We start from the raw sequence: 23893 nt of genomic DNA, 5'->3' as shown, positions 1-23893 counted from the left end.
ACCACTCTGGTGTAGCAGTGTAACACTCATTTATCCACTTAAACCCATCACAGTCTCAGCAGATGACTGTTCAACATGAGTCTGGTTCTACTTAGGGTTTCTGCCTGGCAATAGAATTTTTTTATTGTCCCTGATACTTTGTTAGATGTTGCTTAGTGCCGAGCTCATGTTGGATTTATGTTGGGTGTATCTTTATGAGTAATACAATTCAGGGTACAGTCTAGACCAGTGGTTCTCAACTGGTGGGTCGGCACCCAAAAGTGTGTGAACAGTTTTCAGTGGGTTGCGACTAGGTGTCTGAAAAAAATGGTGGCAAAAGTCCTGATGTCCCTATTGAAAATGCATCGATACCTTTTATTTTCCCCTGTTTTACTGTGAAACTGGGTAAATTTAAATGTTTGATCAATATTTCAAGTAATTTATCTCCACTTCTTGTAATAAATGGCTATTTTTGCAATGATAATTAAGTAATCTCCCAAGCTTTCTGGAAAACTGGCAAAAACTGACACATAATGATGGGGAAAGAGGGTATGAAATTTGTCAGTTTTGTCCCTTTTCTTTTTTATATCACGTGTTTTGGTCCAATTATGCTCCAAACCGCAACATTTTCAATTAACTAAACATGCGTTGTTGAAATTTTTGGGGGGAATTTTTTGGGTGTTGTAAGACAGACTGGTGGGTCCTGACGGGACCAGTTGAGAGCCACTGGTCTAGACCAACCTTCTTTGTAAAGGGTCTCGAGAAAACAATGGTCATGAATTGGCCCACGGATTACTGATTATACACAAATCAACACACTGAAAATAATTGCTTCGCATCTTAATATGGGCTTAAAATGTGTGTTATGCAAAATCATCAAAATTTGTAAAACACAATTTAAAGTGTTTAATCCTAATTAATTGTCAAAATTCTGCAATTGATCCCAATTTTAAAAATGTATGGTTTGATAATCCTATTCTGATTTGATGCAAAAGTGTAAGATCAGAGCATCATAGCAGTCTCCTGTTCAGTGTTTGTTGTCCTTGGCTTTGCAGTCGATCTCACAGCTGTCTGTTCTTCTCTGAAGGTGAAGGTTGAAGTCTCAAGGATAGTTTCATTATCATTCACTCTCAGGAGACGGACCAAAGAGTCTGTTTATGTTCATGAGTTTGTGTTAATGTGCATGCATGATTTTGTCTGTTGAATAATTTGTCCATGAAGACAACTCACCACATTAGATGCAGATGTCTAATCAATGTTGATGGTAAATGAAGTCAACTGAAGTAATACAGTCTTTCAGTATTGACAGAGAGAGCTGTGTTCTCCTGTATAAGTGAATGCTGCTGCTGTTTCTTTGACTGTAGACATCTAGTTTATCTAAGACATATGAAACACAAGGCAGAAAAAGTGTTCTCTTGACATTTAAAATGTTTTATTATATGTAAAAGTGAAGATCCTGATATTTTGGCAGATGGCAGCATTTATTTGATTTTAAACAGATGTGTATTGGCTGTAAATATTGGCTGTTCATACTGGCTGTGTGCACTAATAAGTTTGTGAAGATTTAGGCAATACCTGCAGCCCTATGTCAGCTGAAGTCATTTTCTTTGTTCATCCTCATTTCTTAAATTCTAAAGTGTGTTTCAAGGACTTAAGTTTTAGGTCTGTACTACATTTATATTTTGGTATCCATATTGGCATCAACTAAAATTAAACGGGACATAGCGTCCTATCAGGTATTTCCAAAAATCCACTATTGTGCATCCTTAGTGTCAACAGTGTCTTAGTACCTTGGCAGCATGGTCCATCAATCCGCTGCCTGCTATGCTGGGATCAACTGCAGACTTGGACTTGGGTCTTACTATACAGTTCTTTAGTGAGGCTGGACTCTTTTCTGACATCTTCTCTTGGGCATATTTTATGGTAAGGTGGGCAAGACTGTAGGTCTAATGCTGACATACCCAGGAGGGCCAGAGCCCGATCCAGCTTACCACACACTGGGTGCACAGGACCCAATGAGCCAGCCCAGATGCCAGGATCAGCTGGGAGGATACCTGGAGAGATGAAGCATGGGCCCGGTGCAGGCCTGGATGATGACCATCAGGGGCCAGAGCAGTACAGGACCAAGGATGACATGGTAAATTGTCGTTCTGGCATGTGCTCCCATACCTGACCTGACCTGCTTATACACTATATTGCCAAACGTATTCACTCACCTGCCTTGACTCGCATATGAACTTAAGTGACATCCCATTCTTCATCCATAGGAATTAATATGATGTTGGTCCACCCTTTGCAGCTATAACAGCTTCAACTCTTCTGGGAAGGCTTTCCACAAGGTTTAGGAGTGTGTTTATGGAAATTTTTGGCCATTCTTCCAGAAGCGCATTTGTGAGGTCACACACTGATGTTGGATGAAAGGCCTGGCTCTCAGTCTCTGCTCTAATTCAACCCAAAAGTGCTCTATCAGGTTGAGGTCGGGACTCTGTGCTGGCCAGTCAAGTTCATCCACACCAAACTCTCTCATCCATGTCTTAATGGACCTTGCTTTGTGCACTGGTGCACAGTCATGTTGGAACAGGAAGGAGCCATCCCCAAAATGTTCCCAAGAAGTTGAGAGCATGGAATCGTCCAAAAACCTCTTGGTATGCTGAAGCATTCAGAGTTCCTTTCACTGGAACTAAGGGGCCAAGCCCAGCTCCTGAAAAACAACCCCACACCATAATCCCCCCTCCACCAAACTTTACCCTTGGCAAAATGCAGTCAGACAAGTACCGTTCTCCTGGCAACTGCCAAACCCAGACTTGTCCATCAGATTGCCAGATGGAGAAGTGCGATTCGTCACTCCAGAGAACGCGTCTCCACTTCTCTAGAGTCCACTGGTGGCGTGCTTTACACCACTGCATCTGACGCTTTGCATTGCACTTGGCGATGTATGGCTTGGATGCAGCTGCTCGGCCATGGACACCCATTCCATGAAGCTCTCTACGCACTGTTCTTGAGCTAATCTGAAGGCCACATGAAGTTTGGAGATCTGTAGCAATTGACTCTGCAGAAAGCTGGCAACCTCTGCGCACAGCATCTGTTGACCCTGCTCTGTCATTTTACGTGGCCTAACACTTCATGGCTGAGTTGCTGTCTTTCCCAGTCCCTTCCACTTTGTTATAATACCACTGATAGTTGACTGTGGAATATTTAGGAGCAAGGAAATTTCACAACTGGACTTGTTGCACAGGTGGCATCCTATCACAGCACCCCGCTGGAATTCACTGAGCTCCTGAGAGTGACCCATTCTTTCACAAATGTTTGTAGAAACAGTCTGCATGTCTAGGTGCTTGATTTTATACACCTGTGGCCATGGAAGTGATTGGAACACCTGATTTCAATTATTTGGATGGGTGAGTGAATACTTTTGACAATATAGTGTATATCCAGGTAATTTGTACACCAGTATAAAGTGCTGACACATGCAATGTTAATACTGCAAGTGTATGCAGCTTTCACCATCACATGCTGTGTAAGATCTAAGAAGCTCATCCTCGTTCATTGTTTACTGGAAACTGCCTCACTGTTCAAAATGTGCCAGAAGACTCAGACTGGATCAGCAAGGTTTGGTGCTTTCCTTCCTTGTTAGATTATAATCCTGCATTTGCAGACCACAGAGAGTCTACCATTAAGTAAATAAACCTTGTGGAGTTTTGGTTTGACTGGAAACACTCCTCAGCAAGGACAACAGGTGACAGGCAGACAAGGGCAGAGCAAGTCCTGGGCTCTGATTCTGTGTCACAGCAGTCAAACTACCGTACTGTAGCTAGTAGATATGCAAACTTCATTAATTAGAATAAATGCTACTAAAAGAGTGTTACAGCTGTTAAAGGGGTACTTCAACATTTTGGCATATTCGGCCATTGCCATATTTTCTATAGTCTTAGTAAAAGGTTTGTTACCTTCAGTTGTCGGTGCAAGATATTTTTAGATCGGCACTGCCGAATTTGGACCTGCTGTGCCAACTCAATGTAAGCAGATGGTATTCCGGCTTACCCTCATCAAACTCATCAAATACACAATCCAACAACTCCAAAACGCTCTCGTGGACAAGTTGTGACCTGTACATGCACCATGCTATGAAATTATCATGGAACATTACGAGTCGGAGATGTTTTAAAGCTAAATGCAAAGCTGGAGCTACACTCCAGACATGGCTACTGCACTGTGTCACTCCGCCCAGTGGTTTACTCAAGAAATAGTTCAGAGTATTTGCTTCATGTGTCGTAATGTTACATAATTATACGTTATTATTTAGATGGTTAAACATTTTTCCCCCTGAGAAAAAGTTTTCTAGCAAATGAAGCAGGATTTGCTAAACTGATGATGATTTCCTTTTAAAGCAGCCATTGTTTGTGTTCAGTCCTGGAAGCTCCCGTAGGAATTAGGTGGATAGGCACGACATCTTAGAGATATTCAATAGACCACTGGAATATTCTTACCCTAAAAAAATTTAAAACAAAGACAGCACCAGGAAATATAGCAGAAATATTTTACAACATCAATATATTTGAATGGAGAGAGAAATTCTACATGCAATCTACAAATAATCTGATGTGGATGAGTAATGTGCTTCAGTGAGTCATACATCATAAAAATCATTTTATTGCATATCAAAACATCCATATGAATATACAAACATAAAACATTAACAAATATTCATCTCAGATCATTGTCTCTGATCTGATATTATAAGAAGGTACAGCAACTCAGAAGCTTCATGGAAAATGATGGTTATTTGTCTGGCAAGTTCATCTTTTGGGATGATAATGTTAAGATGGCTAACTTTGATAAGACCTAAACACATGTTTAGTTTTGGTCATTTCTCATCAGCTCGTTCCCTCTGATCAGACTGTAATGAATGTGACTCTTTGTTAGTTACAGACTAAATTTAAAGGTCACAAAATCCCAATTCGTCCCAGATCATGTGCTGTTATGCAGCTACAGAACTCCATTACCGTCAAAACGGATCAAAATAACAATAATGGCATAAAGAAGCTTCAGTTTATTCCTCTTGGCTGGTGTGTCACCAGACAAGTCATTGCCTTCAGACCCTCTTAAAACTGTCTGTCAGGCTTTATATACACAGGCAGGATAAAGCTCTACATGGCTCCAGCTCTGGTTGAATCCAGACAGCGAAAATGTCCAATTTAAGTTTCATTAGAAGGAATTGCTGGATAATTTACGAAGGAGAATGGGTTTCATACTAATGCAGAGTGGAAAAACACATGAGCAGGAAAGATGCTGCACGGCTAAAGGGATGAAAATGCTTATAAAAATGGTTAAAAGCCAGAGATACACCGATTATGAAAACTAGAATGGCCGTCTGAGGCGGAAGACCCATGCCTAAGCAGCGCCACCGAGGAACTCACGCTCCCATTGATTACTATGGTGTTCAAAATTTTGAAGTCTGAGAAAAATTGAACGGGTGCGTGGATCATCACCAAAATCTAATTGTTTCTTCCCTGTCACTATCCCAGTATTCCCTGAAAGTTTGGTGAAGATCCGAGTTATCTTGTAGACATACAAACAAACAAACAAACAAACAAACAAACAAAGATACGGAACCCTTTACATAACCCCCTGCCGATTTCATCGACGTGGGTAATAAGGCTCATTGAGTCTCAAAATATAGTTTAAAAACAGTAAATTATTAAAAAAGGCCCCTATAATGTCACACTTCTCCTGTGGGCAGTAGCTAGTTAGCCTTTATTTTTTATATCTAGTTTCCTGTTTTGTTTTCTTCTCACTCCATTTCTGATCAGACACAATCAGAAACTGGAAACTCCTCATGTCTGGTGAATGATCTTATCTTACATGTGTGCAGCTTTACCTTAAAGTTGATCTGCTGAGAGTGTCACCTAACAAACAACAGGATATAATGGTGTTAAAGAAAAGTAAAGAAGCTTGAGAAGAACAAGAATATAAGAGCAAGAATAATGCAACAGAAGGATGGAAGACGCACTTAAAGATGGTAAAATGTTAGAAGAACTTTTAAAGGATTATTTCAGTTAGGTAACCATTCTCAAACCTGCATTTTGTGCTTGCAACCCACAAATTCTATGCTTCTTTTAAACCCCATTTTTGTCAGGGATACACAAACTTGAGAACCCAACTTGTCAGTAAGAAGCAAAAATAGCAACCCCCTCATGTCTCTATCAGCTCTTTGCAGTGGGCAGAGGACAGTCCTGTATCTGAGCCTCATCCACAGACCCCTCTGGCAGATGAACTGTCATCGTGCAGGCCCGGATTCCCCCCAGAGGCTCTAGCACGTTGAACACCCTGTCCCATATGTCCTGTTCTGGATCGTACCTCTGCACAATATCCACCATGCAGCGGCTGTTCCAGGAATACCCTCCCACCACGTAGATCTGCCCGTTAAACACCGTCACACCGACATCGCTCTGGCCCCGAGGCATTGGCGCCACCACAGTCCACTGATCCATCTCTGGGCTGTAATATTCACAGCTCAGGACGTCGTCGTAGTCGCTGCTGCCTCTGAAGTGATTCCCACCCATGACGTAGAGTCTGTCCCCTACGGTGCACATGCAGTGAAGCCCACGGAGCTCCATCATGTCAGCTCGTTTGTTCCAAGTGTCAGCAACAGGATCGTAACACCAGAGCTCTTTCTGGAACGTGTCACGAGTGATACCACCTGTGTGACAAAAGAAAATATAAAAAATATGTTGGAGTTTGTTAAAAGTATTTCCCCTTAAAATATACCAAAATAAAATGCTTTTAAAAACCCCAGCCAATTATGTAATGCTTCGTTCCTCTTTATTAAATGCAAATAAAAGTTAGTGATATTGACGGAAATTTTCAATTGTGTCTTAGGGGAATGAGACAGAGTTTAGGTGAGAGAGGCCAGCATGACACCTATGACTACTCTGAGGGAGTAACAAGCTTCAGCAGCTGAGATGAGAGAGACTCGGCATACAAATGTTGTCCAGGTTCTTCACCAGTCAAAGCTTTTGAACAAATCTGGACTAGAGTTTGCCAAAGGCATGTGGGAGACTCCATGGTCAAGTTAAAGAAAGTTCTTTGTAGCAAAATGGTGCTTTTTGGCCATATGAGAAAACACCAAACACTGCACATCACCACAAACACACCATCATTGTAAAGCACTGTGGCGGCAGCATCATGCTGAGGGGATGAGTCTCAGCAGTCAGCCCTGGAAGGCTTGTAAAGGTGGAGGGTAAAAATGAATGTGGTAAAATATGGGAAAATCCTGGAGGATAATTTTATTCAGTCTGCAACGTGAATGTCCTGGAGTGGCAGAGTCGAGGAAGGTCATTTAATTGTGTATGCAGACATACAGAATACATCAAAACATTTTAAAGTTTTATTAAAATAACTCTAAGAGACAAATTATTCTAATGAAATCAAAGGATAATAAAATTCAAGTATAAAAAAGTATTTATACTGAGCCTGACGTTAGGCATTGTTTATAGTATGTGCTGTATTCTGGTAAATAACGTATAGCAGCATGTTACAGCTGTGGGATTGCACTTTGTTTAAAACAACTGAGACACATAAACCACAGGCCTTTGTGTTTCCTGTTTTGTCTGTGCTCTCAATGTGAGCAAAAAAACTGTTTCCTGTCCAAGAAACCTACAGCAGGAGAAGCTGAGAGCATCTCACTTTAGTGCCGAACAGGAAGTGGTTTCAAACAGGTCAGGCAAGCAGGCGGTATTTAATCACCAAGCTGTTCATAATGAAACCTCTGGTAAAGTTTAGACAATCCATGTTGAAAAGAGTTCAGGTTGTTTCATTTCAGCAAAGTTTGCTTGCTCTCATATCTCTGAGTATTTCATTTTTGTCCAGTAGATATACCATATGGACAAAGTACCTGACTGCCTGACCATTACACCAACAGGGACTGTAATCAATATGGGCCTGGCCCCCCTTTTGAAGTCATAACAGCCTCTACTGTTCTTGGAAGGCTTTTACTGGAGATAAGGGGTCTAGCCCAGACCCTCTACTGTGATGGATGCCATCTTTACAATAAGTCACTGAGCTCTTGAGAACGTCACATTTAGTATCACAAATGTTTGTAAGAGACTGCATGGCTAGGTGCCATTTCATACATCTGTGGCAACAGGTTTAATGGAAACACCATTAACAGGTGTGACCAAGTACTTTTGTCTATATAGTGTATGAGGACTAAGAGAACATAACAAATGAAACCTTATTTGTGTTAACCAGAATACCCTTTAAGGGATTTTCAGATCTATAGTTTGATTGCTCTGGTCTGAATGATGGACCAGCTTGTCCCATTGTTGCATAACTACCTCAGCTTTGGTCTGTATTCACATGGGGGCTTCTAAAAGCAGAGCAAAATGATCTTTCCTTGAGCATGTACTTCTCTCTTATATTACTCATAGAGGTAGCAGAATAGAAAATAAAGATGAAACAACTCCTGAAGTTTCAGAAGGCACTGTTCTTTATGCCTTTTATGGATTTTAAGCTGTTTAGTTCTTGGACTGTTTTATTAAATAAGCAGCTCTTATTCTGAAAGTGAAGTTTGAAATTCTGGCTTGATTCTGGTTTAACCATGAAAATCTTAATTTCACAAATCATCTCATGGTTTATCCTTAAAAGACATTTAAAGGAAAATCAGAAGCATTTTTCACTGAAATGTCTAAAATAATAAAAAAAGAAAAGTTCTGTGTTCTGTGTTTCTTAAGCTGAGTACTTACCTTATCTCAAATATTTACAACAAATCTAAAAGCCAGTAAAACCTTTAGTTTTTAAAGTTGTAATAAGGCAGGGCAGTACTACTAATGCTGCTGTAGGTACCTGACAAGTGTCAGATCTTAAAAAAGTTGCATGGACAGAGTGCTATAAAGATAAATGTCACACTACCTGAGATATACATGAAATCTCCATGAACTGTTCCAGCGTGTCCGTAGTGAGGCTCCACCATGTTGTTCACAAACGTCCACTCATTTTTCTTCAGGTTGTAGCACTCCACCGATTCTGAATAAGACAAAGACGCTGATTCACATGTTTCTTTTCCATAAATGGATTTGCAGAATTTACAGTTATAGTAAGCCATGTAGAGATATGAGGACCTTTAAAAATACTGTCAGTGATAGTTTTCCTGACTTTTTGAATTTCTCATATTGCATTTCAAACAGCAATCAGACTTTATCTATAACAGCTTTCAAACAATGCAGATGAAGTTCAGAGTGCTTCGCAAGGAAGCAGAAGAGTAACTGACAAAAGGTAGATTGTTTAAGATGATTAAGAAATAAAATTACACTTAAATTAACATATTCTAGAATAAAAGATTTATGATGTTATACAAAAAAGAAACAATTAAAGGCAACCATGGATTAATTTTTGCAAACATTAAAATACTGACAAAATAATGTTTAAAAGATTATGTTAAAAAAATAACTACATTATAATGAAAAAAGATAACAAGAATATTAGAGAAAAACATTTTACAGACTAAAAAGTTATATTAAAACACAATTTAATAATGTAAGAAATATACACGGAAAATTGCAAGCTATTTTTACAGATTTAGTTTTAAGCAATTTAAGAATATGACATTTATCAAAGGTTTTTATTCATTAAACAAATTTATTGTATTCTGATTGAAGTTTTTGAATATCATACTTATCCTGGAGGCTGTGATACCTTTCAGTTACTATATTTTTAAAATATACTGTAATAATAAATTGAGAAAAATGTTTATTGTTTTAGTTTAGAGTTGATTTTCATGTGTTAAAAGAACATAAAGAACAACAAAAAGTAACTGTTAACATTTTTTTTCCTCACAATAATCAAAGAATAAGAGTGTGCAGATCTTCTGCCTCATTCTAAGTGACTTTCAGCTCAGTGTTTTCACTTCCTACTGCAACTCACCAGTTTTGGTTTACTCCCTACGCCTTTAAAAGGTCATATTGAACAGACACTGTCATGGAATAATTCATGAAGATAACAAAACATTTTGTGTTTACCATGTAATGTATTTTACTCAAGAGTTGGTAGGGACTAAAATGGATTTTAAACATAATCAATATCGCATTAGTTGGAGAATTGAAATTTGTCAACACTGCATTCTATGTGTTACAGTTTCTTGCAACTTTGTTTTTTGCACTGCTAGAAGTTTAAAGGGGAAACATTCGCACTTAACAACATCACCAAATCCTTGAAGAACACCCTTTTAGCTCCAAAATGATCAAACAAAACAGATATTGCCTTGCTTGTGAATATAAAAGAGTTCTTTTGCAGTAAACAGGAAAAGCAGTCTGCTCAGGAATTGGTCGAGCCCTAAACTGGAACAAAAACAAAGTAAAAATACTGCTAAGCAAAGAAACTTGGTCGTAGACCAGTAAACAGAGCCATCTCACCAATCTCTCCTGAGGCGTTCCTCCCTCCGACTGCGTACAGTTTCCCTTTCAGAGCACTCAGGTGGAAGAATGTCCTCTTCTCGTTGAGTGAAGTGATCTGAAGCCACTTGTCGAAGCGTGGGTCGTAGCGGTAAGCGCTGTCGATGGCCGTCTTACCTTTGGTGTCGTAAGTGCTCTGACCTAAGATGTGGACAAGAACATACGTAAGAGTTGGTACATGAAATGGATGATAAATCATAACCTGCAAATCGGTCTTATCAGAAATTCTTATTTTTGTAACTTAGTATAACATAGTTCAGTACTCTCTTGATACTATCCATAGTTGAAGTAACAGAAATGTTATCTGTATCAAAAAGTTCTGAAGTAAATACAATTTTGAAAATCGTATCTATTCATCTGCTTCGTGGGATGTACCCAGCTGTACTCCTTTCTAAATGACTAGTTAACCTCTGTGCAACAACCCAAAAGAAAACCTTTCCCTCCAAGTTTAACAGTTAAATTGTTCTAAATTGGTTTAGATCAGAGGACTCCTTCTCCTTGGGAATCAGGATTCCCACTGCTCTAAACCAGGCTCTTGGGATAGAAGGGGAACTAAACACTAGTGAAGGGAGTTCCCACTTGTCAACCCCAGCAAAGTGTTGGCTTCTTGCTGCCCATCGGTCAGCACAGTTGACTTGTGGAGGCAAATAGTAAGGATTTAAGTGGTTCTAGAGACTTCTACACTGAATACCTATCCTTTCTGTAGAGTACAAGTATCTTGTGTTCGCTTCAAACTAAACAGTCTTTGACTTATAATGACAACTGTTATTTACTGACAGTTTGCTGTTACAGCTTGTTGACCATAACCCTGACAATAAACAGCATAAACATTGAAAGCTCTGACCTCCAACAATGAAGAGAAAGCCTCCCAGAAGAGCCACTCCATGCTGGTAACGTGGCACTTCCATGGGCTTCAGGGCCCTCCAGTGGCCCGTCTTCTCATCGTACAGCCTCAGCTCTCTGCTCACCACCAGCTGCTGTCTCATCACACCTCCCAGAGCCAGAATGTGCGTGGCGTCTGAGCGTATCTGTGTCCTCTCCGTCTGCAGAGCCGGCTGCATGAAAGGCATCATCTGGTAGTTGCTGGCCTCCAGCAGCAGGTTGACACAGGAAGTCTCAGAGCGCATCATGGAGTCCGCTCCCTCCTCCTCATCATCCTGGGAGATCTGGATCAGCTCACCAGGGCTCATCAGTGGGAAGCGAATGTGACGCATTAGAGCATAGACAGATGAGCGGCGGCTAGGAGGGTCATGGTCCAGCCATCCTCTGGCAATGTTGTAGAGCTCCACCTCAGTGAAACCCCCCAGAGAGTTACTAGACAGAGCGTTGGCCATCGAGGTTTCAGAGAGCTGGAGGTAACGGCCGCTTTCTATCAATGCTGCCAGGTTCTGACTCACAAACTCACCTGCAACAAAGATGATAAACATTGATTTTCTAGATCCTTTTATGAATCAAAAGAATGGTCCAAAGTCTTGCAGCCAGCAGACTCTAACAACATGCTTTATTTTCTTGGATGGATGATCTGGATTAATACATTTCAGACATTTTTAACTCAGTTTATGAATCTGTATATCGATATCTACTGATCAAAAAGTGGCAACTTAAGGGCCTGTTTCCGCCTTTTTTCAAAAGATTCTTCTTAGTTTTATGGTGCTACTCTGGGTTGAACTCTTGGCTACATTGCTCAACGATGCCCCCACTATCAGAGGTGGAATTGCTCTGTTTGGTCTTCATCCATAAGCAAACAAGATAACAGACAATAAAACGGACAAAATTAATGCAGAGTAAGGACAGAGAGGTCCGTCTGTATTGTATGCATTTTAAACATAGCGCTCAAATGAGCCTTTATAGCACCTCTATTTTCTACTGTACTGACCATTAGGTCTGTTTAAATTGTTCTGTAAGTTTTATGGAAATATCACAAGAAAAACATATAATCAGTGTTAAGCAGTGATCATCAACTGGCAGCCCGAGGGCCATGTCAGGACCCCCCATCCAGCCCTCAGAGGATTATTAAATTCAGACAATTTGAGAAAGAAAAAAATATGGCATGCCATCATTTAAAATGTGTGACTTTACAGTTTAAATATAACCTTCAAGCTAACAACTTACTAAGAAAGAAGCACACAAGTATTCCTGTAATTTGTCATGGTAATAGCATATTCATCATTCTTTTATTGATTAAAACTGTGGTTTTTCCCATTAATTTTCCACATAAGGCTCTTTAAGAGTGCAATTTCCTTGTTGGGAAATCTATGAGCATCAAACTAAGTGATAGACATCATAAGGGCTCCTGAAATATGAGGCAAAGATATCTCAGTCAGCCCCTTGTGGCTGGCTACAGTATAGGTGATAGGGACTGATCTCACTGTCAAAGACAGAAAGTTCCAATAATTTTCGATGTAAAAATCAATGGTTTTACAAGAATATGTTCATTAGACTGATTTTTTTTTGTTAATTTCAATGCCTGGCCACAACAGCATCCATTAAGAAAAAACTGGCCCTTGTGCAAATGGAGTTGATGATCCCTGGTGTAAAGGAATGAAGCCATGGCAAAGTCTGACCTCAAACACACAAATCACATTTCTTGTTGCTACACAGTGCACTCTGACGTCCAGCTCATAGAGCTCCATAGAAAAGCATTAGAATTGCTGATTTTCCTGGGCAACATATGTGAAGATGTATGCTACTGATGTGTGAGGTTTTGAATGTACTGTCACATAGTTTATGCTATTCAACGCAAAGTGTATAAATTGTATGTCACATGTTTAGTGACCAGCACTGCTTAACTTAGCCCGTCTCTACTGTTTACTTCTTGTTTTAAACTGAGGACTCTGTTCATTAAAAACAGCACTTCATAGGGTGTATTAACTGAACAGTAAACCAGTGTTTTGGTCTCACTGATGAATTTCACATCATGAGGGAGAAAAGCTGTTAAAAGTGACATCTGGATGCTTACTGATGGCCAGCCACACAGACTGGACCCATATGTGACAATTTAATTTTTGGGTATTGTTGACAAAACCACATGTCTAATGCTGACATGAGAAAGCAGAGATGGGAGAGTCAGCTACCTGACACAAGAGTAGCAGCTGGCCTTACAGTCATGGAAAAAATTATTAGACCACCCTTGTTTTCTTCAATTTCTTGTTCATTTTAATGCCTGGTACAACTAAAGGTACATTTGTTTGGACAAATATAATGATAACAACAAAAATAGCTCATAAGAGTTTAATTTAAGAGCTGATATCTAGCCATTTTCCATGGTTTTCTTGATAATAACCAAAATCACTCAAGTTCTTGCATCAATACCTGTGGCATTGTACTGCCAAAAACAGTGCTTTTAGGCATTCCATGTTTTCTTCTCTGTCTGCTAGTCACATGATACACACAGGAGTTAGTACTTGATTGCATAACCATTGTTTTTGATGACTGCAGCCATGCGTCTTGGCATGTTCTCCACCAGCTTCTGACATTGTTCTGCTGCCCATTCCTGTTGCAAAAATTCAACCAATTTGCTTTGTTTTTGGGCTTGTGGTTCTCCATTTTGAGTTTGATGATGTTCCACAGGTTTTCAATTGGATTTAGATCTGGTGATTGAGCAGGCCAAGGCATGGCTCAAATGTTCTGGTTCTCCATCCAGGCTTTAACTGACCTTGCCATGTGGCAAGGGACATTGTCTTGCTGGAAAATCCAGTCATTCGAGGCAGGAAAGAGTTTATCAGCTGATGGAAGAAGACTGTTTTCAACAGTAGCCCTGTACGTGGCCTGGTTCATTCGCCCTTCACACAATTGCATTTGCCCTGTTCCACCCATACTGAAACAACCCCAGATCATCACCGATCCACCCCCATGTTTTACTGTGGGGGCAAGACAGTCTGGTTTGTAGACTTCTCCAGGCCTCCTCCTAACCAGTAAGTTGGCTGGAGTGGGCATTAACTCAAAATTGGATTCATCACTAAAGAGAACCTTAGCCAAATCATCAACTGTCCAATCCTTGTGATCCCTAGCAAAGAGTAACCGGGCCTTCCTCTGCCTTTCATTGATGAAGGGCTTCTTCCGTGCCCTGTGTGACTTCAGACCAGCTTCAAGAAGTCGGTTTTGAACTGTCCTTGCTAAACAAGTCTTATTTCTCGACAGTGCCCACTCATTTTTAAAGTCCCTGGAGGTCTGACAACAATTCCTGACACAGGAACGGATGAGCGCACGGTCCTCTGGTGGGGTAGAAAGATGTTTCCTTCCTTGACCAGCTAGCAATTTGGTAGTACCATGTTTGGCTTGCTTTTTCTTGGTGTGATGAACAACTGTCTTGGAGATCTTCAGTTTTTTGGCTCCCTGTCTCTCACTCATGCCAATTTCCAGCAGTGCCAAGATGGCTGCCTTCGTGGCTTCACATAATTCTTTTGTTTTAGGCATTATGTTAGAGCTGACAACTTCTGAGTTGTGCTACGGCTTGAATGTAAGCAGTAAACCACTCTAGGCCTTTGCATGTGCAGTGCTGCTTATGACATGAAATGGCCTCTTATATACCCTGGGAATACAATTAAGCTTAAGCATGTCAAACAGGACATAAAATATTATGGAATCAACTGCATTTTTTGTCATGTTCATTGTATTCTTCAGGTAATACACTTTTAGTGGTATCAGGCATTAAAATTTACAAGAAATTGAAGAAAACAAGGGTGGTCTAATAATTTTTTCCATGACTGTATATGGTCTATATATGGTCTTACATGCACTAGGTGCACTTTCTCAGGCCTGATCCAGCTCACTGCATACTGGGTGCCTAGGACTTAGTGGGTTGGACTAGACTCTGGGGGTGGCTGTGTATCATAAGGGGTCAGCTGTTTACCTGGAGAGATTGGGCATGGGATTCAAGCAGACCTGAAAAACACTGCACACTGTCCCTTGATAAATAAATAAACTAAAAAAACACACCCTTATTGATCTTCCTTATATTAAGCTGAATGTGTGCTCTGCAACATATCTTAATCCTAATGAGACACTTTGCTGTGTTCATGTGAGGTTTAGAGAATGGATTAAAAAAATATTTCATTCTCTATCCTCTCAGGATGGTTCACACCAGTGTTGCATTTAAAAACTTGAACTGAACAACTTGGGGAGTTTTGTGCATGTGTGAAAGCACCATATGCTAAAGTTTTACTCAAATTAAAAAGTTAATCTAATCTTCATATTTCCAGAGGTTTGTGGTCATTTGTACTTTTGTTTCTCTGCTTTAGGATAAGTTTCATCACACTCACTTATATTGAGCATTACGTCCTCCAGGTGTAAATCAGTGGCGATGTGCTCGACCTCCACACAGTTATCAATGGTGATCTGCATTAACAAACAACAATGATAAAGTATTAATATGTTTAAAAATCAACATCCATTCTGCTCCTTCTTTGTTATTTAGTTTGAAGCTGCAGCCCATGACAATCACGTCCATAACTATCTTATAAATGTCATTATTTTGTACAGCATTATAAATACAGACAGAGTGCATTTCAGGACATGGGCATGCATACACATTAGAGGTCGGGCTCATTAAAAAGAACCAAGCCTTGGGCAGCTTACTGATGCTGACCTCTAATATGGCAGTTTAATGACTTTGACCTCCAGTGTATCTGAAAATAAACCCTGATATAAATGCAGTGACACAGCTTCCTAAGTATGCTTCAAAAAACAAAAATCCCCTCACCTCACTGCTGAGCAGCTGGTTACAGAAGCTCAGAACAGGCATGACCTGCAGGAAGTTTGCAGCCTCCAGCGTGTCCTGCAGGTTCCCCATGTCCAGGCTGACTTTAGATGTGTAAATGAAGTCTATGATGTTCTTTAAACCCAACTTAGTGACGCCGTGCAGCTTGATCTCTCTCATCTCCTGCTCCCTCATGCCTCCTGGATGAGGAAAAGACGAGAAAAAAAGAGGCAAAGACAAGGTGAAGGACTGATTTTGCATCATTTTAGAGGATTTGGCAAAGTGCTGAGTCAGCATGATACAAAGACAGTAAATCCTGGCTGCTCAGACTGTTCGAGGATATTAAAAAGAACTGTATTAAAAAATAGCATCAATGCAAATATCTTTTAACTGCAGGGAAAGAAAGTTTGATGCCAAAGTTAGTCAGAAGATGTCCTTTATTTCTCACTATTTTTGAGTGTTTACTTTAACAACAGCTTACTGAATTTAAAGTGCAGCTCTGAGTAAGATCTATGACATATACTGTATATAAGAAAATCTAGAGACATCACTAAACCCTTACAGAACAGAAAACAAATGCTAAAGAAGTTAAGATGTCAAAACATTCACCAGTGAACATGGCCTTGAAATAGTCACTGGATGACGCCATGATGACTCTGTGGACAGGGAAAGTTTCTTTGCTGTCTCCAGGAACCAAAACAACATCACAGAGAGTCTCATCTGCTCGTAAAACATCACAGCCCTAAAAGAAGAAAATAAAAGAACAATGCATGACTACCCTGATATGTTGAATTTGTACATTCTGACTTTACTGCTAAAACAGTAATATAAGGAAACCCCTGAGGGGGCTTGGTGGCTTCTTTGGCAGCTTTATTTTCTGTCTTTTTATGATGCTAATAGTAGGTAAAATATCATGCAACAAAAAGAAAATTCGGCAAGAATAGCACCGGAAAAATGAGCATAGGTTTGGTTTTGACAGCCTAAGCACTGCCAATTGAAATCACCTGATCTCAAACAAAGCCGTGATCAGCTGACAGCCAGCTGTTTTAGTTCCAAGCACTCTTTTGGCTAATCACACTCTTGCTGCTTTATTTAAGTTACTCTAGCCTGCGACACTTTGTTGAGCCACTTTTTGCAGCCCTCCTCCACCCCAGCACCTCCTCTATTCTGCTTGCGACTTGCCTTGCTCCCCTGATTGTACAAGGAGGCAAACCTGGCCTAAAGTTGGGCTTGTCAAGTGAGTTGCTGGCCTTAGCAGCAGGGACAGAATAGAAAAGCATATAATGGTGAAGATGATGATGAGAAGCAGGAGCAAAGTGTCGCAAAACACAACAAAAAAATGGACAGTTTCATGTTCAACTTGTAGGACTAGGTAGACTATTATGCTAGATTTAATGAAATTCTACTTTGCATTGGAATAAACAAAAATTTGGCGTCCGGATGTAATGTTAGGACCTCTCCATCAAAAAAGGAAACACTACTACTACTACTACTTATGTAAACTAAAAGTCTGAAGTACAACAGATGAGCTCCGAACAAGATGACCAGTGTGTATATCTCATAACTGTTGTAATGGATCATCTAATATAGCTAGTATAACTTGTACACTATAACAATTTTTACATAAAGAAGTTATTTTTTAGTAAATACATCACTAATGTGTACCTGCAGCACAGCAGCTCCATGCTCAGTGCTGCTGAACACCTTACTGAGCGGCCTAGGAGGAAGTTTGGGCTTAGTGGATTTGTCTGGGCGCTTTGGGGGCATTTCCAGAGGAAGGGGGGGAGGGGCCGGGGCTGGAGCTGAAGCCTGAACCTGGGGTAGAGCGGGAGGTGGTGGAGAAGGCCTGTCATCTATATGAACACAAAGCAGAACAGACAGAGTGGAATGAAAACAGTTCTGGCGCAGTTTTTGTAGCTGGATATTTCTTCAGATGTGACCACTAGACTTACAAAATGACCCATGCAAACCTTGTTGTACTGGAGCAGCAGGTGGAGGTCTTTCTGGCTGAGGTGGAGGTCTCGGAGGGTCTCTGGACTGATGTCTGCTGCTCAGACGAGAAAACCTGCGGCTTAGCCTCCCTGGCTGGCTGTCATCACCACTCCCCCTGCACAGGAAGAGGAGCAGGTTGTGTTTCAATGTCACTTTTAAACCCAAACAAACTGACAAAAGAACTTCACTTTTAGAATTTCTCAATACTATTTTGTCTTTTTGCTAAACTCTATTTATGAGTATTTTTCTGTCAGCACTTCCTCAAAGAAACTGCTTCCTTCAGTTGAACTGGCAGAGCCTCCAACAGCCAGAACTTTAATCAGCTCTAATCTCCAGTTTGATTAATCGGGTGCTTTTTCCTGTAAGAAGTCCTGCCTCCCAGAGCAGCTTGTGAAAATACTTTTTTGTTTTAAACTGCCTGTGGACCTAAAAAAGAGGGAACTGGTCAACCTTTAAAGTGAGTCACTTTTTGTTGTAAAACCACAACATACAGTACAAAAGTAAAAAGGCCCAACTGTAGGATCTTAGCGGCTGTTTTCTGTCTGAATTCTGAGCACACTCAGTTTCAGATCTGCATACTGGTGATTTTGGCTGACCCCTACAATATGTGCGTTTTTTTGTCTTACTTTATGTGTATTTATTTATTTATTAAAATATCCAATCTTCTTTGAAAAGGGGCAATATGTTTCGATTGAATGGCTGCTCCGGACTGTTGTTGGGACACATGGATTTGTGTATTGGATTGGGACAGGAGCATGTTTACCACTGTTACATCACCTTTTCTCCCAACAACAATATGTACACGTCTGAGGACTCTAAGTGATTGAGCATTGAAAGTGGAGTCCTTTTCCCATTCTTTATTGACGTATAGTCATGTGCATGAATTTAAGGCATGTAGGGCACTAAGGACTCATCAAAGGGTCAGGCATGCAACAACCCAAGGCTGAATAGGGGAGGGACACGGGGCGGCCAGAGTCAAGCATCTTTTTTGTTTAGGCCTTTTCACTCCTGGTGATACCCCCAGAAACCACAGGGGATTTTTATTTTTCCATTCTCCTGGTAATATGCAAAGACATCCAGAGCAATACTGGGGTTGTGTCAATCCTCCTTTCTGTCTGATGATTACCCTCAGGTGGACTTAGGTGCCACATCAACACCTTACTTTAGCCTCAATTTCTGGCCCCAATATGCCTAGAGGTTCTGCACAGTACTGTATATTTTCAGTGGGAGACAGGTTCACTGATGCAGGCCAGTCTAGTACTCACAAAGTTTCACTCTGAAGCCATGATGTTGTAACACATACAGAATGTGACATGGCATTGTCCTGCTGAAACAAGCAGGGATGTCCCTGAATAAGACAAAGTCTGAATGGATGTAGTAAAAAGTGTTGAAGTTTGCCATTAGCTGACAAAAAAACTAAATCATTCAGTTTTAAATGGACTTGAGGTTGTGTGTAGTCTCACTCACTGCCTGACTAAAAAGGGTTTTTCTTTACAACAGATGTCATTTACCCTGTCAAGCCACGTTCACACTGATGATGATGATGTGAGCAATTTTAGGTGAGTTGTTGTACCATGACACATCAACATGTGACTGTAAGTGCTGGGGATCAAACCACAGAGCTTCCTGTGAAAAGACGTCTGACCACGGACCCACTGCCGCCTTATCTAGCACAACAGAAACCTGCTGTATGACTCAAATGATAGACAAGACTACGTCCAAAGTCTAACAACCATTTATAGCATCAAAAACATTTTGAAATACAAATCCATTCCATGAAAGTTGGGACATTTTCCAAATGTGAATAAAAATAGAATACAGTTATTTGCAAATGCCTGACACCACAAAAGACAGTATGATTAGTGTTCAGTCTTATAAAATGTATAGTTTTTATTCACAAAAAAATGGCATAAATCTTTGAAAATCCATTGTCAGCTAACACAGTATATCAATACATCTACAAATGTAAGTTAGGACACTATTATGCAAAGAAAAAGTCATTCATCAACATCCAGAGGCTTTCATGACTTTTCTGGGCCCAAGCACAACTGAGATGGACTGACCATGATCTGATGAGTCCACATTTCAAATTGTTTTTGGAAATAATGAGTCCTCCAGGCTAAAGAGTAAAAGGACAGTCCAGATTCTTGTCAGTGGAAAGTTCTAAAGCCAAAATCTGTGTTGGTGTGGGGGTGTATTAGTGCCAATGCCATGGGCCACTTGCACATCTGTTAAAGCACCATTAATCCTGAGAGGTACATACAGGTGTTGGAGCAACTAATGCTTCATCCAGACAACATCTTTTTCAGTTATGTCCCTGCCTATTTCAGCCATAAAAGGGTCATGAAACAGTCATAAAGTGCAAAATGCAACAACAGAAACCATGCATTGTCAAGCAATCTAAGATGTGCATCAAGCAAGAATGGGAAAAAATTACACTTTTAACAATTAGTGTCTCCAGTCACACGTTCCTGTCCCAACTTTTTGGAATTGGGGTTTGTATAAAAACTCTGCAACACAAAAACATCTTACCCCATGTCATCGGCTTCCTGGGGTCGGGGGCTGTTGTTCCGCCTGTGAGATCTCCTACACATAGGGACAAAAAGGGAGCTTTACTGGACATGCATACATACATACTGTATGTTTAGGGACAGGTTTAGACCCTCAATTAGACTGTCAGAGACTTTGATCAGCCTACATGTGATTAGAGTCACAGTTCTTCTTCCAAAGTAGTGCAAAATATCACAACTCCTGATGACTCATATCTGACAGCTTCTTTGCATCTCACTCAGCTTTTCTTTTCCCTCTATGAAATAGTTTTTTGACATATTTAAAAAAAACAAAAAAACAATAAGACATTTCAGATAACAACTGGGACTTTGTAAAACACTCCATGTGAAAGCCATGCAGGCTTCCATGTAATTTGCCCTGAGGATAGGGGTCCGTATAGCCACTCTGCCATTAAACCCCGATCAGTGGAGGGCTGCAGTGATGATTGTCCTTCGAGAACTTTGTTCCATCTCCACACAGGATTTCTGGAGTTCAGTCAGAGTGACCATCAGGTTCTTGGTCTCCTGTCTTACTAAGGCTCTTCTCCCCCTATTTGTCAGATTTGCTGGAAAACCAGGTCTTGGAAGAGTCCTGGTTGTGCTAGACCTCTTCCATTTGAGAATTATGTAGGCAACTGTGCTCTTGGGAACCATCAGTGCAACAGATATTTTTTGTAGCCTTCCCCAGATCCGAGCTCTGCAGGCAGTTCCTTTGACCTCATGGCTTGTTTTTTTGCTCTGATGTGCATTATCAGCTGTGAGGCCTTCTATAGAGAGGTGCGTGCCTTTCCAAATCATGTCCAATCAGTTGAATTTACCACAAGTTCATCCAGTGAAGGTCTAGAAACATTTCAGCAAAGATCCAGAGAAATGGGAGGAGCCTGACTTAAAATTTTAATTGTTTTTAAAGGGTTTGAATGCTTATGTCAATGTGATATTTCAGTTTTTATTTTTAATAAAATTCTATAATTCTAATAACATTTCTATAACTCTGTTTTCACTTTGTCATGGCTAATGAGAATAAATATGAATGTAAACAAAACAAAAGTGATAAAATACTTGGTAAGACTTGAGTCCTTCCAGTGTGGCAATTGTATTTTTCTACAGAGCTTCTACATGCCCATCTTTTTGAAATCATACATCTTTTACTGTTGTTAACAACACAGTATACAATAGATTTTAATAGCTATTACAAATATCTTAACTACACCAAGGCACCTTTAAAATGTTTTATGGTTTTTGTATTCCTTTTTTAAGTAGAGCTTTAATAAGTAAGAGTTTTCACAAAATACCACACTGGATAATGTTTGAGGGAAATATTTGACTGATCATATGTTGCAGTGGTTGCTGAAATTTTAAGAAGGAAGTGATCTAATTGATTTATTTCTGCTACTTCTGCATCTGTAACTGTCCAAATTCTCAGAACTTTAAAACATTTTTAAATTGTTGCATAACTTTGTAAGGCAAAAAAATCTCTGTGACTAATCCAGTGCACAGGGGACTGCTTGGTTGACTCTTTAAAAATTGACATTTTTATCTACTGGTGCATTCCCATACATGCAGTATTTTCTTGGCTACTTTTAAATGACTCTTTTAATTTATACAATACTTATTTTCAATATATGAGTGTTTAAGCTTTGAATTGCTCTGTGCATGAATGGGGCTTTATAAATAAACTCTCCTTGCCTCGAAAATGTTCCTTTCCATGTTCACCAAGCATGGGTCATAGGTTAGAGTCTCTTCTTGAAAAATTACATTTTCAGTAAAACAATCTGACATACAGTCACCATACCCTGGCTCTTACTTGACTGACAGATGTAATAACAAAGACAAAGGACCATTCAAGTCCACAAACACTCACAAAGGAGAGTTGAAACAAGGGATATGAAATGCAGAGACACTTGACGTTGCTTCCTGTTCTCCCTAAAAGCAGACATGTAAATTTGTCAGACTCTCCTGTCATGCACTGTACCTGCATTTCGGAGCAGGAGAAAAACAAACCACCTTTGAGTGACTTACCTGGAAGAAATCTTCCTCAGCAGACCGGACCCGAGGCCTCCCTCCAGCCTGATGGAGTTACCAACCAGAGCTCTGAGAGGAACGTGGAGCAGCAAATGTCTGCTGCACTCTGAAGCATCTGTGTGAACATCACCGTTTCGCTGCTCTAACCGAGACCTCACTCACTTCCTGTGCTACTTCTCTTTCTCTTTTCTGCATGGTTGCACTCCCACCAGTGTCATTTAGAGAAATGAGCAAAAGTGTCACAATATGTTTTGTAACTTCTTTTTACTTAAATGTATAGGCTCCTGAACAGGCCTTTGAAAACAAAACACAAAAATCAAAATGGAATACTGCCTGAAATAAATTATTACATTTAATGGCATTTTCATGTAATCAGGTAGATACACAAAATAACCCTCAAATCTAACAAATGTATTTGTCCAATTTCTATTTCTATCCTGTTACTCTTGGTTAAAAAACCCTCTGTATGGTATATGGAGATAAAGACATGAGCTGCTAAGACCAAAAATGTCCTCTTAACCAGACTGTTAACATGTTTATTTCAGCTGGGAGTTATTACCTTGTACCTGATGGGAATTCCTTAGTTTTTCAACCACAGTCCTAAAGTTGAAACTCAAGGAATGTTTTTGAGCTTTTACATGGCATTTTTAGTGCTGGCAGCATTCATTTTCAATACAAAACCAGTGTTATCTGGTGTTTCCAGCACTCAGCCCCCAGCATTTTTGAAGCTATGCTCACAGCACTCTTAGTTGAAAACCCTTCATCTTCGGGAACAGCTTTACCCTCATTAAAGTCATGCCTCCCTTACTGAGCAATCAAAATGAATGGCAATGGCAGCAATGCTGTTCTTTCAAGGGTAAGCGTTCAGGCGGACAGCATTTCTTTACACTGTTTGCTTGGTGATATTTCCAAACATTGCATAGCAGATTGATTGGCCAGATTCCATGTCTGTCATCAGGCAAATCCATCTTGTAATACCCCAATCTAAACCGTTAGCCCTGTAATCCCCATTTGCAAACATTTGTGATACAAAATAGATCATTCTGAAGAGCTCAGTGACTTCATGGTACTGTGATGGATGTCAGCTCTGCAATAAGATGGTTCATGAAATTTCATCCCTGCTGGATATTTCACAGTCAACTGTAAGTGATATTATTAGAAAGTGGAAGTGTTTAGGAACAACGGCAACTTGGGTACGAGGTGGA

General features: G+C 40.1%; 1 protein-coding gene across 1 annotated transcript; it reads right to left on the bottom strand.

Moving 5' to 3' along the window:
- Positions 1-4708: 4708 nt before the first annotated feature.
- On the bottom strand, positions 4709-22820 carry si:rp71-68n21.9 (kelch-like protein 9). Its single transcript, XM_041806398.1, has 11 exons — positions 22686-22820; positions 20650-20703; positions 18096-18232; positions 17791-17978; positions 16735-16867; positions 16129-16325; positions 15689-15764; positions 11272-11832; positions 10389-10568; positions 8890-9003; positions 4709-6679 (listed from the first exon to the last, which is right to left on the bottom strand). The coding sequence occupies exons 2-11, from the start codon at positions 20652-20654 to the stop codon at positions 6183-6185; spliced, it is 2088 nt and encodes a 695-aa protein (XP_041662332.1). The 5' UTR covers positions 20655-20703; positions 22686-22820; the 3' UTR covers positions 4709-6182.
- Between the last annotated feature and the right edge of the window lie 1073 nt (positions 22821-23893).

The sequence above is a fragment of the Cheilinus undulatus genome, linkage group 15 (assembly GCF_018320785.1).
Source record: "Cheilinus undulatus linkage group 15, ASM1832078v1, whole genome shotgun sequence".
Taxonomy (NCBI): Eukaryota; Metazoa; Chordata; class Actinopteri; order Labriformes; family Labridae; genus Cheilinus; species Cheilinus undulatus.
The sequence above is the reverse complement of the archived record's forward strand: the minus strand, read 5'-3'. Positions and strand labels throughout refer to the sequence as shown.